General features: G+C 37.2%; 1 protein-coding gene across 3 annotated transcripts in view; it reads right to left on the reverse strand.

Moving 5' to 3' along the window:
• The window catches only part of LOC150100152 (phosphatidylinositol 5-phosphate 4-kinase type-2 alpha-like), a 224,196-nt gene that overhangs the window by 107,578 nt on the left and 101,645 nt on the right, over window positions 1-14,973 (reverse strand). For 2 of the 3 annotated variants that reach the window (XM_090402420.1, XM_090402419.1), the window contains exon 5: window positions 6,689-6,835. The exons of the other annotated variant lie outside the window; for it this stretch is intronic. In XM_090402420.1, coding sequence (XP_090258546.1) covers window positions 6,689-6,835 — 147 coding nt within the window. The remainder of the gene's footprint in view (window positions 1-6,688; window positions 6,836-14,973) is intronic. 3 annotated transcript variants of the gene reach the window in all.

Consider the following 14,973-nt stretch of genomic DNA (forward strand, 5'->3'; position numbering starts at 1 on the left):
ATCTGGTACTTCTTTCCAAGTACTTTCTTTTTCCAGATTTCATGCTTATGCTCCACATTCATCCATTTCACACCTATCTTATTCAGCTTTTTGGCCTTCAGAATACATTTGCACATTGATGCTGTTATGTATTTCTTTGTCAGTTCCAATGCAGCATTCATTTCCTTACTGCTCAACTCCTCTTTCCATGTTTATAGCTCTAAGCTCTCTCCTAAGCTTGCCATAATCACCAGCCTTATAATTCCACACATATCCTTTCCTCACAAAAGTCTGCATATGACTAGCCCACAACACAGGTGATTACCTCATGATCACTTTCATCAAATGGAGGAAAGTGTGAAACCCCTCTAACAATTACATCCTCTGATGAAATGATGAGATCTAGAACTCTTGATCCTTGCATGCCCTTTTTTATGTGCTGCCTGAGATAGTATCTCTCAAGAACTTGAGTGTTCACTAATCCAATTGTTTATACATTTCTTCATCACCATCTTCCACATTCCCATGCCTATAGCAACATCCAACTAAATATGTTTTCCTCTCAACCTCCATGTTACACCACACTTCCTCATAACCATTGCCACTATTTTCTCCTTTCATGTCTACCTTATGTGAACTTAATTCCCCTGCTATCATCAGTAGTACCCATCCCCTCCCTTGTTGCCCTTTCTATCCTTGCGAAAAATACTGTACCTTCCATTTCTATTCCCGTTGTCTTTGCCTTATAACTCTTTGCCTCTCTCGTTACTGCAATATCTCCACCTGGATTATATACTCTTGCAAAGTGTTTATTTAGTAATTCTGCCAATTTGACTGATTCAGTTACCTCCCTACAATCAGCATTCATTAAAATCATTCTGTCATAAACATTCTTCTTTTTACTGGCAACATATTGAAAGAACTGTTTGGGATTATCTTTGACCTGCACTATTAATTTCCTTCTATACCCCACAGGTTACTCCTTCTCGCCTGTGCTTTGTACTGTTCATGTGCCTGCTGGTCACCTTTCTCCTTGAATTCCCTCCAATTTATTTTTCTTTTTTTGTAGCTCCACTTTAATAGTTGTATTCATTCATTTAACTTCTACTTGATTTACTCTCTGGACTCTAGGTATGAAGTCTACCATTACTTCCCTCAAACACTCCTTTATCACTTCCCATGGTTTTTTTAAATTTTATTTAAAAAAACCATGGGAAGAAACCATTTTATGTTGGGCCCAACCTCTCGTATATTGGCTGGTCAACCTATAGTACTTTAGTACCATATATGGGTAGTGGAATGGGAAAGGAGAAACTTGTTGACATTAGATTTAAAAGCCTGTATATTGTATTCCTTGGGAAATACATGGGGAAGACTGTTCCACAGTACAGCAGTAGCAGGGATGAAGGAGGAGGAAAAGAAACTTGTTCTGTGGGTTTCAAGGTGTACTGTGAAGGAATGTTGGGCGGTGGCTGTACGTGTTCCAATGGGTTTAGCATAGAGTGGGGGGGAATTACTGATGCTGTTTCAGATGACATTTTCCATGAAAATATTTGTAGAATATACAAATTGCAGAGACTAAACATCTATGTGAAAGTGGGAGGAGTGAGATGGTAAGAGATGGATCATTTACCAGTCTAATTGCTCTCCTCTGTATTGAGTCAAGCATTCTGAGGGAGCTTTTAGGAGCCCCACTCCAAATGTGAGAAAAGTATTCAACAGCTGGGTGGATTTGTGATTTGTATAAGGTTAACAGCTGTTTTGAAGTGAAGTAACGTCTTGAGCAAAAGAGAAAGCCTAGTTTTTTGGAAGCTGAGGATGCAATGGTTGTGATGTCTTTATGCCAAGCGAGGCCTGATGACATGGTAATTCCGAGAAGAGAAATTTCATCTTGTCTGGGAATTTGAGTGTTATCAAAAATAATACTGGGGGAAATTGGTTCTTTTTTTGTGGGAAATAAGACAGAACCGGGTTTTACTAGCATTGAAGTTGACAAGGTTATCTGAACCCTATCGGAGGATGTCTTGGAGGTCCAAATTGAGGGAAGTTGTGGTTGATGTTCTGTGGGTTGAAGTGAGTTATGTAGAGTAAGGTTTATCAAATGAAAGGAAGGAGTGCAATGTGTTGTCATCTGCAAAACTGTGTATTGGGTTGGAGGTCAACTGAAGTAGGTCATTGATGTACAGAAGGAAGAGGGTCGGTGAGAGAACTGAACCTCGCGGGACCCAGCATTAGTTGGATGGTGGGAGGATAGGGAGCCATCTACCATCACACATAGTGTGCATCCAGACAGGAAGCTGCAATCCATCTGCAGGTCCTGAGATAGTCCAAATGATGGAAGTTTGCTTAGTAAGCCTTTGTGCCAGACCTGGTCAAAGGCTTTAGAGATATCAATTGCAACTACTTGGGATTTGCCAAATTTCTCCATGGCATTTGTCCACCGATGGGCGATGTATGAGAGTAGATCTCCTGTTGATCGGTTTCGACAGAATCCGTACTGGTGGTCGCTTAATAGTTGGGTACCTTCAAGGTAGAGTAGGAGTTGAGAGTTTATGGTTTTCTTCATCACTTTAGATAGGACTTGAAGTGAGTGAGATAGGGCAGTAGTTAGATGGTAGTGATTTATCTCCCTTTTTTAGGAATTGGTTGAATGTGGGCCAGTTTCCAGGCTTTGGGGTATATACCAGTGGAGTAAGAGAGTATGTACAAATGGCATAGGATAGGAGTCAGTTCTGTTGCGCAGACCTTCATTACAATTGGAGGAATGCCATCAGGGCCAGGAGACTTTTTTGTGTCTAATTTTGACAACAGGTTTATGATCTCTTTCTGCAAAAGGATACAAGGGTCATTGTATGTTGGGAAGTTGGAATAACTGGGGAGCATTTGCCATTGTCAGTTATGCATGCATTGGAGGCAAAGTGTGAAGTCAGGAGATTAGCTTTTTCCATGAGTGATGTTGTAATTGAGCCATCTGGGTATGATAGGGATGGGAGTAGTGGAGTGCAAAAGTTGTGACCAATTGCTTTGGCAAGAGACCAGAGGCATGGCTGCCGCAAGGACAGGCTGCAAGTTTCCTGCTTTTTGCCCGTTCAAATTCTGTTTTGGAATCATTGATAATTTTTTTGCATCTGTTTCCGGCTTCAATATAGGCACTAAAGGAGGATGGAGTTCTTAATTTGAGCCAGTTGTGGTATGCCTGATTTTTCCTTTGTACAGCTTTGGCACATCTTTTGGAGAACCAGGGTTTGGATAGAGGAACGGCAGTTCAGAGAAGTGTAAGGAATGCATGTTATCATGCCAGTGAGGATTACACTGGTGATATGTTCGGTGCATATGTTTGGATTGGAAGATTGCAAACAATAGTCCAACCATGGGAATGAAGCATAGTAGTCTCGGAGGCTGTCCCATTTGGCACTGTTATAATGCCAAACTACTCTTGTGCAGGTGTGACTGTGTAAGAGTTGTTGCATGGGGCAGGAGATGAGCACTAGGTTGTGGTCAGAATTACCCAGGGGGACTCACTACATTCACTGTATATTTGGAAGGGTCATTGGTAAGGAAGAGATCTAGGGTATTTGGGTTGTCTGGTATTCTGGTTAGCTTGTGAGCAATTTGTGTAAGGTCATTGGTGATGGCAAATATTTCAGCGTCTCTGCCTGCAGGATCTGTATAACTGGAAGAGGAAAGCCAGTTGGTGTTATGGACATTAAAATCACCTAAGAGGATGATTTCATTATTAAGAGAGTGGGACTGGAGGTAATCAAATTTTGAAGAGAGGAAATTAAAGAGCTCGGAGTGGTTGGTGGTATTAGGAGAGTGATAGAGACAGCAGATGAATATGACTGAGTGGGGGAAGGATATTTTTAGCCAAAGGAGGTCAAAGTTGGGTGATTCTAGGTTAAGTGCTCTCTGGCAGGGTATGTCAGAGTGAATATATGTACCACCATTGGGTCAAAAGGAGTTAAGTAGTGTATAGTTTGGATGGTTGAGATGGATAGTGCAGGGGGAAGGTGAAATTTGAGTTTCTGTTAAGAAGAGTAGGTGGGGTTTGGTCAACAGCAAATGAATTGGTGGCAATGTGGCCATATTGGTTATAGACAAATTCTCTGATGCCATTACTAGATCTAGCACTCTCCAGGTCCTAGTTACCAGACCTGTAATTCCACATATACTCCCTCTTAAGTGAAAATTCCACATATTTAGTCACCTCTAAAGTCAAGACAATATGATCACTCTCACCAATTGTTGGCAATGTGGCCATATTGGTTATGGACAAATTCTCTGATGCAATTACTAATCTAGCACTCTCCAACTCCTAGTATATTCAATCACATGCTGTCTCAAGTAATTATTCCTTAGTAACTGCATAAATTAAATTTCCTTCCGCCCATGTGTCCTCTCCTCCTTCTGATCTATGTTTCGAAGTTGAAATCCCCTATAATAATTAACTTCCCTCCACTCATTGAGCTTATCTGCAAATGCATACTATCCCCATCATCATTTCCATCCACTGATCTATAGAAGCATCCAACTGTATATTTTGTTCTGCTGGCCTCTATCTCACACTAGATAGTCTCTAATGTATTATTTTCACTGGCCTGCAGTTGAACTTCTACTCTCCTTGGTTAGCGTTCATTGGCTATCAACAATAACACTCTTTCCTCCATTCTTTTCTCATTCTCTATCCTTGCTGAACACACTATACCCTTTACACTATCCCACTAACTATATCATCTTCTGTCAGCCATGTCTCAATAATGCCCATAACTTTTGGATAAGATGAACTAACCAATGCTACACACTCTTCTCCCTTGTTCCGAATGCTCCTTAGTGTACATAAAGCGCAAAAGCCCCCCCCCCCCACCCCCCCTCAAGACCACCACTTTGTTTCCAGTGATACTAACTAAGGCATTTTATGTACATTCTTAAATTCAATTGCCTCACTAATATCTGCATATCCACTCAACAGCATCCCCACCTAAAAGCTCTAATTTCCCTGATTTTGTACATCCACTTTCACTTCATTCAACAACTTTTTCAGACTGTGAACACTAAATCCATTCATATGAACCATCCTTCTTGTATAAGTCCTTTCGCCTGTCAAACTCACTCCACACTATTCCTTCTGCATAACCTACACATTGAGTCATTTGCTATTATGGCCCTCCTTCTCAGCTATACTCTATCATACCACAGAAACAAACTTGCTATCTTAACTTTCTCACTCTTTTCTTTTGTCAGCTCTCCCAGATGGATGAAATTCTGTTATATATCATCATTTTGAATTTTGGTTTCAGCCAATAAGAATAGAATTTGGTCAAGTAAATCCCAAACTGCCAACTCATCCTCATTTATTTCAATATCCAAATAGATACTTGCTAATGAGGTGAATCATGAGGTGAGGATTGGAAATTAGGTCAGAAGCCCCAGTCAGTTCTCCACATTCCTTAAAAGGTGATGCAGAGATCTCCTTCAAGTTATCCAGCTTATGACAGTTAAGCACCTCTGATGGTGTAAGAAGTTTGGTATGACAATCAGCAATAAAAAATACTATGAAAATAGACAAGTACACTGAAAACATCAAGCATATCCATTCAGGATGCACTTGGTGTTTAGAATCTATACAACAAGTGAAACATTTCAGCTAAATAGCTGGAATTTTTAGTGAAATTTTTAGGCTAGGCACAACTGTTAATGAAGATGACAGATGAAATATGCAAAATATATAACAAAATTAGAATAACTGGTCTAGTGGGAGTTAAGTGAATAAATTTATATGGACGAGAGAGAAGTTAATCAAAAGCCTAAAGTAGTAATATACCAGACAGTGTTCAAAGCAATTTTAACTTATGGATCTGAGAGCTTAGTTGGAAATAAAACACTTGATCAGAAGTTGAAGACCACGTGAGCTTTCCGAGAAAGATTAGAGGAGTAACAGATGGCATCAATGGTCATATTAAAAATTAGGATAGAAAGTGATTTGCCATTGTTAATATTCAGGAATTTGTGATAACAGCTAATTTCAAGTGGTATGGTCATAAACAGAATAGATAGGAAAGGTTAGCAAAAGAATTTTTTTTTTTTTTTTGCTAGGATGGTAAGAAAAATACCTAGAGGAAGACCAAGATCTAGGTGGATTGATACAGTAAAAGCCTTAGAAGAATGAAATATAAGATCTGACAAATATAGAAGTCCTGACAGATAACAAATTTGGGGGAAATTGTCATCAGAAAGTCAGTAATGATGTAAACTTTTCATATAGAACAATATCTACCATTTATCTGATCTTCAATAAACTTACTGTTGCATTCTCAAATGACTTCTGGTAAAGCACCATGTACTTCAATTATCTAGTCATTTAATTATCAGAACTCACTGTGCTGATAAATTAAGGTCAGATTAACGAAAGCTTAATATTATCATAACATTTCGTACACTTCCTCCTGAGGGGAACATATTGGGAATTTGATGACAATGATGAACTAATTTTGAAGGGGTTAATTTTATCTCAAAATTTACTTAACTGAACCAAAGAAACAAACTGTTTATTTGGTTATAAAAACTCAATAAGACATTCAAAAATTTTATATAAATTATGTACATAAATTATAATTTATGTGATATCACATCATTAAAAATGTATATAAAAATTAAAGAAAACATGGATATTGTAACATGTTATAATATAATAAATAAATGAAGCACTAACCTTTAAATCATACTTTCTATGAATTGAAAGAGAACTGCTGAAAATGTTTCTCATAACCACAATATAAGTTTCTGCTCCCTCCACTGTCAAGCGGTACATGCCAACATACTGTGGTAACAAAGTCTTCCCATGCCTTTCCACAATGTACTAAAATTCAATGAAGAATTGAATCTTAGAAAATTTCTAACAATTATACTTCTATAAAGTTGATTCTTTCTATAGCACACTCTGTAGCCTTAAATTCCAATTTAAGGCTACACAGCAAGAGGATTATTTTAAAACAACTTTCACTATAATAAACTATTATTTTGGTCTATCTACAAGTTTGTTATAGTAAGAGTATGCTACATGGTAATTTGCTATTATCTATAAGATATTCTTTATAAGCTGGCTTGTTAATGCTTCTACTGCCCAACCAAAAGCAATAGGTTGAGGATGGCCTGGTTGCTATTGGATAGCATCCACACTTTCTCCAGGTCATGATTTCAAATCCTACTACTACCATGAATGTCTTTAGGAAATGAATTTCATCACCCTACTTTATTGGAGGCCTAAAGTGGCTTGAAAAAAGTTCCATATTTGGTCTCTAGAGCTGGATTTTCAGCATATTTAACCCTTAACCTCCAATCCACAGTACTAATGTATGGGAAAAAAAAAAAAAAAAAACCATGTTCTCTAGAGAATAGTTTCTGAATTATCTAACTCCTTGCCTATCCATAGCGCTCATGTATAATAAGTGTATTGCATATTTGAAAATTATAACATCATTGTGTGGAATGCACATGAAGAAAAAATAAAATAAAAAAAGCACCTCTAATTTTTTGTCCATTGAGTATATTAGTTTTTGCTATTACTGAAAGTTCCTATGAATAAATCAATTTAACTTTTATTTTATATTATAACTCTGTACATGCCACTGTGTGACTGCTGATAGGGCTATGCAATGCAAAGTTAAAGACAAGATTAGTCAATTTTATGAAACTATTGATTCATCCATTCATGTGCCATCTCTTATCTAGGAGGTTGACTACAATGATATGACTCATGGTTAACTATGGGTGTGATGACATGTGATGAGGACCATATCTCTTCCACATATTGTCGTAAGTATTCATGACTGTAATCTGTGTGTTCATGGGGCTAGCTTGCCTGTTCTGAGGGACAAAAAACTTGAGTTTCTGGGTGAAAAACCCTCTACCTCCGTATGAGACTGCTAACTCACCTTCAGTCGAAAGAGATCAGATAATGGTTCCTCATGTCCTCAATGGGAATCAAACCCAGGTCTTTCCGACCAAAGGGCTTCGTCTATACCGACTGAGCTAAGGAAGGCTCTGAAACTATTGATACTTTTGTGTATTTGATTGATGGATTGAATATGATAATTTTTGTCTCTACAGACATCAAAAAAAAAAAAGGGCTTAGCACATCATTTTCATTATCAAATTCCTGATATATATCACCAAGGGATGTATAAGATAGATACTACTGATAGTACTACATGAAGAAATTACATTATTACAGTCAACTATCACTATAACAGACCATGAAAAATCTAAACAAAAGTCATAAGATAAAAAATTCACTACAGCAACCATTGACTATAATAAACTAATCTTGAATCTCTAAGTTTTCTATATGGACCACAAGAAAGTCGATTAAGTTCTAGAAGTTTTTTTCACTTGATTGCAAAGTAAATTATACTTGCCAAGAAATTATATTCTTGTTTAATCCTTCACCCAAGTGTAAGCAAATCAAGTTTGTGCATGAAGTAACTTCACAACTAAGCTACTTGTACTGCTGGCTTAACATCAACTGCATCAGTATCCCATAATGCAAAAGCACACTTCCTTTCAGACCTGTATATATTGTTATGCATTATGAGAAGGGTCATTATCCAGATAGGTTTCAACTTTTATTGAAATCTCATTAGTGGGATTTCAATAAAATCCCAGAAAGATACCAAGGTTGAATTGATGAAGAGGTCATATAGTTACTACAACTATCTCTGATCTAGAGTATTCTAATAATATAATTTTTTGCTATTTGTATATGGAAAATATGACTTCTACATCAATTCACCTAGGTATCTTTTTGGATCTGGCCCCCACTGATGATACCTCAAAAATTTGAAACCAGTCTATTATGTCATAAATATAATTAATTATATTTATATAATTATTATAAAAGTTATTGATTATTAATTATAATCACTATTATGCTATTAATTATAACATAGTTAATGAGATTGTTTTTCTTCTCAACATGTGAATTTGTGCACATCTTTATACTGCAATATCTGTTGGTATGATTATTTCTTCATGTGTTCTGAACAAAAATCCAGCATGTACTTGAGTGGTCGAGTTTGTTGTGATCTAAAATTTGGCAAAAGTAAAAACTGGCTATCAGAGTCAGAGATCATAACTGGAATTGAGTGTAAAGGATATAGTATTTTCTAGGAATATCAGAGGGGGGGGGGGGGGTACAGATATCAGATGACTTGAGTCCAGTTAAGATAGCAATACATGGAAGCCACTACGTGGTATCAGTGATCATCATGCCATACTAACTTGGGAAGTGGCTAATTATATGGATGTTCCAATCAGGAGACCATACATGCTGAACTACAAAGCTGGAAATTATGACACTCTGAAAAATACTATCTTTGGTTCCATGGTATCAGCTGTTGAATGGGAAGGATATCAGCAGTGCATGGAAAGCTTTAAAAAGATGCAGTACCTGAATGTGTTCCTAGAGTTTGAAGAGCAAATAGAATGGGGAGTAAAATGAATGTGCAATCTCATTAGACAAGAGATCTGAAAAGAAGAATAAGACATAGAAGTAATATCACGATGATAAGAGAGAGAGGAGTTATGAAATATAAAAATCTGCCTAGAGGAATACAAGTCATACATCTGCAGCCACGACTATGGTCAGTGAGGCCTGGCTGACCATGTCTTGGATACAACCCACAGGATCTCATGGAAAAAAACCACCATGCTCCACTACAGCAAATTCAAAAAAGAGAGACTATTTTTAGAATCTGCAGCAGCTCTCAAAAATCAACCAAATCTAAATAAATACGGTTGCATTAAGCTTCCTAAGATTTTGGGAAACATTTATCATCAGAGATCCCACCCTTACGTTCCAGGCCACCTACAACCGCCCATAGAGGGTGCTTCACCTTGATAGGACTTTGGAGTCACCCACGTGGTTGGCTTAGTATTGTGTGGTATTTGTGTAGATGTATTATTGTATAGATATTTTTGTAATCCCTGAAGATGTCTCAGTGACTGAGATGAAATATAGGAAGTATTAAATTCTGTTTTAATCCTTTCTGAGTGAATCCATTAAGCCTCCAACATGATGTCCTCACAGCAATTAAGCCTCAACACACGGACCAGATTCAATATGCATACACCCCTAGTCCCCTCCATCACATGCTGCCTAAAGTAATAATTTACCTTAAATTATTTTTAAATACACCTACTCTTAGTAGGTGTATTATTTACCTTAAACCTGACGGATTAACATCTCCAATTTTGATATCAAGTTAAATACCACTTTCCTTCATAATGTGATCCATATAGATAATGAATAACAGAGGAGATAATGTACATCCTTGTCTGACACCAGATTTAACATTAAACCATCTACTTGTACTTCCATCAATTCTAATTGCTGACTTACAACTCGAATAAAGACCACGTATTGCTTGATATAATGCCCCGCTGACAGCATACAACTCTAGTGTTTTGAATAGCTTCTCTCTTGGCACCTTCTCATATGCCTTTTCCAGATCTACAAAACTTAAATACAGATCTTTGTTATATTCCAATGATTTCTCAATTATTTGTCGTAAAGTGAAAATCTGATCCTGACAGCCTCTATTTGGCCCGAATCCAACTTGTTCTTCATCAAGCTTCTCTTCCACAATCCTTTTCAACCGTTTTTCAGGTATACTTGCATAAACCTTATATACAGTGATATTTCACTAATCCGAACTGCGGTTTGAAAGAAAAAAAGTTTTATTTATTACGTATTATTTATTTTAAGTATAGTTTCTGGGAAAATTCCCATATTACTCCTCTTAAACACTATTAATATAATTACGGCTATTATAGCCTGTTTTTGTTTAGGAGTGTCCCTTATTTTAATATATTGGCTAACATTACTCAAAAAAGGGGTATATATATATATATTTTTTTTAGGGCATTATGGGTGAGTATAGAAGGCAATATGGCAGAATAAAAGAGATGGAAAAAATTTTGTACATACCTTGTTTTTGGTTCTATGATGCCTTCCAATTCCAAGATCTTGCTGAAGGTTGTTTATAAAGGGGGAGAACATGGGGGTGTGTTTTGACGTGGGAAATAAGATTAGAAACCCGGGTTACTATTAATAATATATATATAAATATATATATATGTATTATTTTGTTTAGGGCTGCATTTTTTGTGGGAGGAGGGGGGGGGGGGCGAAGAATATCCTTATGTCCCAGTTTCCACATAAGGATATTCTTCCCCTTCGTTTCCCACCCCTACAAAAAGTGCAGCCCTAAACAAAATAATATATATATTACTAATAGTAACCCTGGTTTCCAAACTTATTTCCTGCGTCAACCCCCCCCCCCCCCCCCGTTTATGAATAACCTTCAGCAAGATCTTGGAATTGTAAGGCATCATAGAACCAAAAACAAGGTATGTACAAAATTTTTTCCACCTCTTTTATTCTGCCATATTGTCTTCTATACTCACCCATAATGCCCTAAAAATATATATATATATACCCCTTTTTTGAGTAATGTTAGCCAATATATTAAAATAAGGGACACTCCTAAACCAAAACAGGCTATAATAGCCGTAATTGTATTAATAATTATTTATTTTATTATTATTATTACAGTACAGTATTTTTTTCATACTGTCGATTGTATGGTTATACTGGAGGCCTATTTTGATTTATTGTGTGTTTACGTTTGCTTTTTTATACTGTACAGTACGTACTGTATTGTCGGAATGAATCACAAATATACACAAAAAGAGGAAATTCAAAACGTGCATAATTTGGTTAAAAATAATAATCCAGATGTTGAAATTTCACAAACAGATGTTACGGAATGGATTACAGGTAAAACCAAAAGTGAATTTGAAATCAAATCAGATACCGAAATTATAAATATGATGCTACAGAATGAATTAGAAGACAATGATGATGAACTCGAAGAAAAAAAAAGTAAAACATACACAGGCAGCTGAGTTTTAATATGTGTATAGAATGTGCTAAGCAGAATGATATGCCATTCCACAAAGTTTTGTTGCTAATGAAGCTCCGAGAAGAAACATTCGAAAAAAGTTTAGCTTGCAAGGAGCAAAAGAAAATCAATGACTTTTTTTATAAAGAAATAAAAAAAAAATTTCGTGTTATTTTGTGAAACTTTTTTGTGTCGTGTAAAAGAAAGTGATATTTTTTTACACAAATTAAGTTATGTACTGAACTAGGCAATTTTATTAAATCAGAATCCTCAACAATACAGGTACATAGAAATGAAATTTGTTTACTAAACTAACTTGTGTACTGTATTATTTTTTGTTTTACATTACAGTACAGTAGCTTTTTTTCTATCAACTTCATTTATTTACAGAATTAAATTGATGTACCATTAGAATCTGATTATTTTTGTCTTAAACACTAGTTATTGTTGTCTCTTAGGGGAAAATTCGCTAAGCTGAACTTTTCACTAATCCAAATGAGCACGTTTTTTATTAGTTCAGATTAGCGAGATACAACTGTATATACATATGATATATTTCATATTTTTTATTTCATATTATATATAAAACCTTTTTATATATGGTACTATGAGAGCTCTTCTCCAATCATCTGGAATTCATCGCTCTGTCCAGGGCTTCTGAACTATGCAATGCATACACTGTAAGACTTTTATACATCCATACTTGAGTATTTCTGGTAGAATATGCTGGCCTGGTTGGTCAAGTGGTTACGTATCTGCTTTCCAGCCAAAAGGCTGTGGGTTTCAATCCCACCGTGGGCATGGATGTTTGTGATTGTCTGTGAAAATACTAGTGGTGGTGGGCGGTAGATGCCTTTGGTGTAGATGATGATGGTAGTTGTGGTTGGTGGATTGAGGGTGGAGATAGAGAGCTGCCCTCCCTTGATGATTCTCTGAACTCCCTGGAGGTGTTACGTAACAATAATAATAATTAATACCATTTCCCTTCTGCCACGTGATCTTTCTTTCTTCCAGTCTATATTTGCATAGTTGAAGTCCCCTATAATAATCACTTGACTGTACTCATTGTACTAATTTGCCGATGCATGTCTTCCAGATCATCCGTATAACACCTTGGCCTATAGCAACAAACAAAACATAAAGATTCCTCTTGTCATGATTAGAGAATCGAACTTAGGCCATTTTCAAAACGAAGGGTGCCATTGTTCATCCAATTACACTAAGGAAGCAATTAATAGTGACAGCCTGCATCACCAGTATGAGACAATACAATCTGCTCAAAGTTATCCAGAGTCATCAGGAGTTTTGGACCGAAGCCCGAATGGTCTTGGTCTAATAAAAGTGCTTGTCCCTGAAGGTCAGAGCTGTGCTGCATGTGTTAACTCTAGAATTACCACAGTTATCCAAGTAAAAAATTATGAAGGCTGATTTGGATAAAGGGAGTGGATACTGTTGGATTTTGCTAATGCATTTAATAAGATACCACATGAAAGGCTGTCGCATAATCTAGAGAATATGGGTTTAGAATATAAACTATTATCTTAAATAAATGGGTGGCTAACAGAAAGTAGTATATAGGGCATGTGAATCCGTGAGATTTAAGGTGACTAGTGGTGTGTCCCATGGATCAGTACTTGTGCTACTGTTTTTTTTTTTTTTTAATTTTAAATATATAAATATATATCTGATCCACACACGAAAAGCCACATGACCTATAGCACATTAGTGCCATGTGCGGGCAAGAGGAATAGAAGAAAGGAGAAATCTGTTCACCTTTTGCTTGAACAGTTGAGGGTTGTAATCTTTGGGGAAGGCAGAGTGGGGGGGGGGGGGAACTGTTCCAAAACAAAGGAAAGAAGGAATGAAGAGGAGGCAGTGAAATTGATTCAGTGAATTTCAAAATGGACTGTAAAAGGGTGTTGGTAAACAGTGGCGCTTGTTTTAATAATTTTGGGGAAGAGTGGGAGAATAATAGTGGCCAAATTCAGCAGAGCACTGTCCATGAAAGTATCTGTAGAAGAGGCACAAGACAGAAATGTCTGTCATTAATTAGCTGGGATGCCTTCTTCTGGATAGAATCGAGCAATATGGGAGCAATACTCCATGGCTAGGCAGATTTGGGCTTTGTATAGAGTTAGCAGCTGTGAAAGTGTGAAGCAGTGTCTTGTGCAAAATAGTACACCAAGTTTTTTGGCAGCTGCAGAAACTGTAGTTGAAATGTGGTTGTGCCAGGCAAGATCTGAGGTGTAGGTAAGTCCAAGAAGAGAAATCTGATTGTGCTTGGATATCACAGTATTACTGAAAATAAGGGGGGGGGGAGGCATGTGAGCTCTTTCTTGCAAGAGATCAGACAGGTCTGTGTTTTGGTGGCATTAAAGTTTACAATGTTGTCCTTGTCCCACTGAGATATAGCTAGGAGATCTGAGTTCAGGTCACTGGTCGTTGTGGATCTTGAGGATTCTAATACTTGAGCACTGCAAGGTTTGTCAAATGAAAAGGAGGAATGGAGTGTACTGTCGTCAGCAAAACTATATACATTTATATATAAAAGGAAGAGAGTGGGTGAAAGAACAGAACCTTGAGGTACTTCTGCATTGGTGGGGAAATCTGAGGAGAGTATACCATCCACCATGACACACAGTGAGCGATCAGTGAAAAAGTCAGCGATCCAGTTGCAGAGTGAAAGGCACACTACAGAATGGCAATTTGTTAAGTAGGCCCCTGTGCCAAAACCCAACTGAATAACTTTGAAATGTCGAGGGAAACCACGTAAGTTTCTCCAAATTTCTCCATGGCCTGAGTCCAGAGGTGAGTGGTGTAAGCACTCACCTCTGGACTCAGGACTCTGTTTTGGTTAAGGCCAATACAGAATACAATTGTAGGTTGCAAGTGGTGGAATCCATGTTGCTGGTCACTGATTAGTAGGGTGACTCTAGGTGGTTCAAGAGTTCATTGTTGATGACCAGGGGTGGCTTGTGCATAGGCACTGCGGAACTGCAGCACCCCCCAATTTTTCTCGATATATAAATATATT

Source organism: Typopeltis vanoorti, chromosome 13, assembly GCF_054136105.1.
Source record: "Typopeltis vanoorti isolate ZY-2024b chromosome 13, IOZ_Tvanoo_1.0, whole genome shotgun sequence".
Taxonomy (NCBI): Eukaryota; Metazoa; Arthropoda; class Arachnida; order Uropygi; family Thelyphonidae; genus Typopeltis; species Typopeltis vanoorti.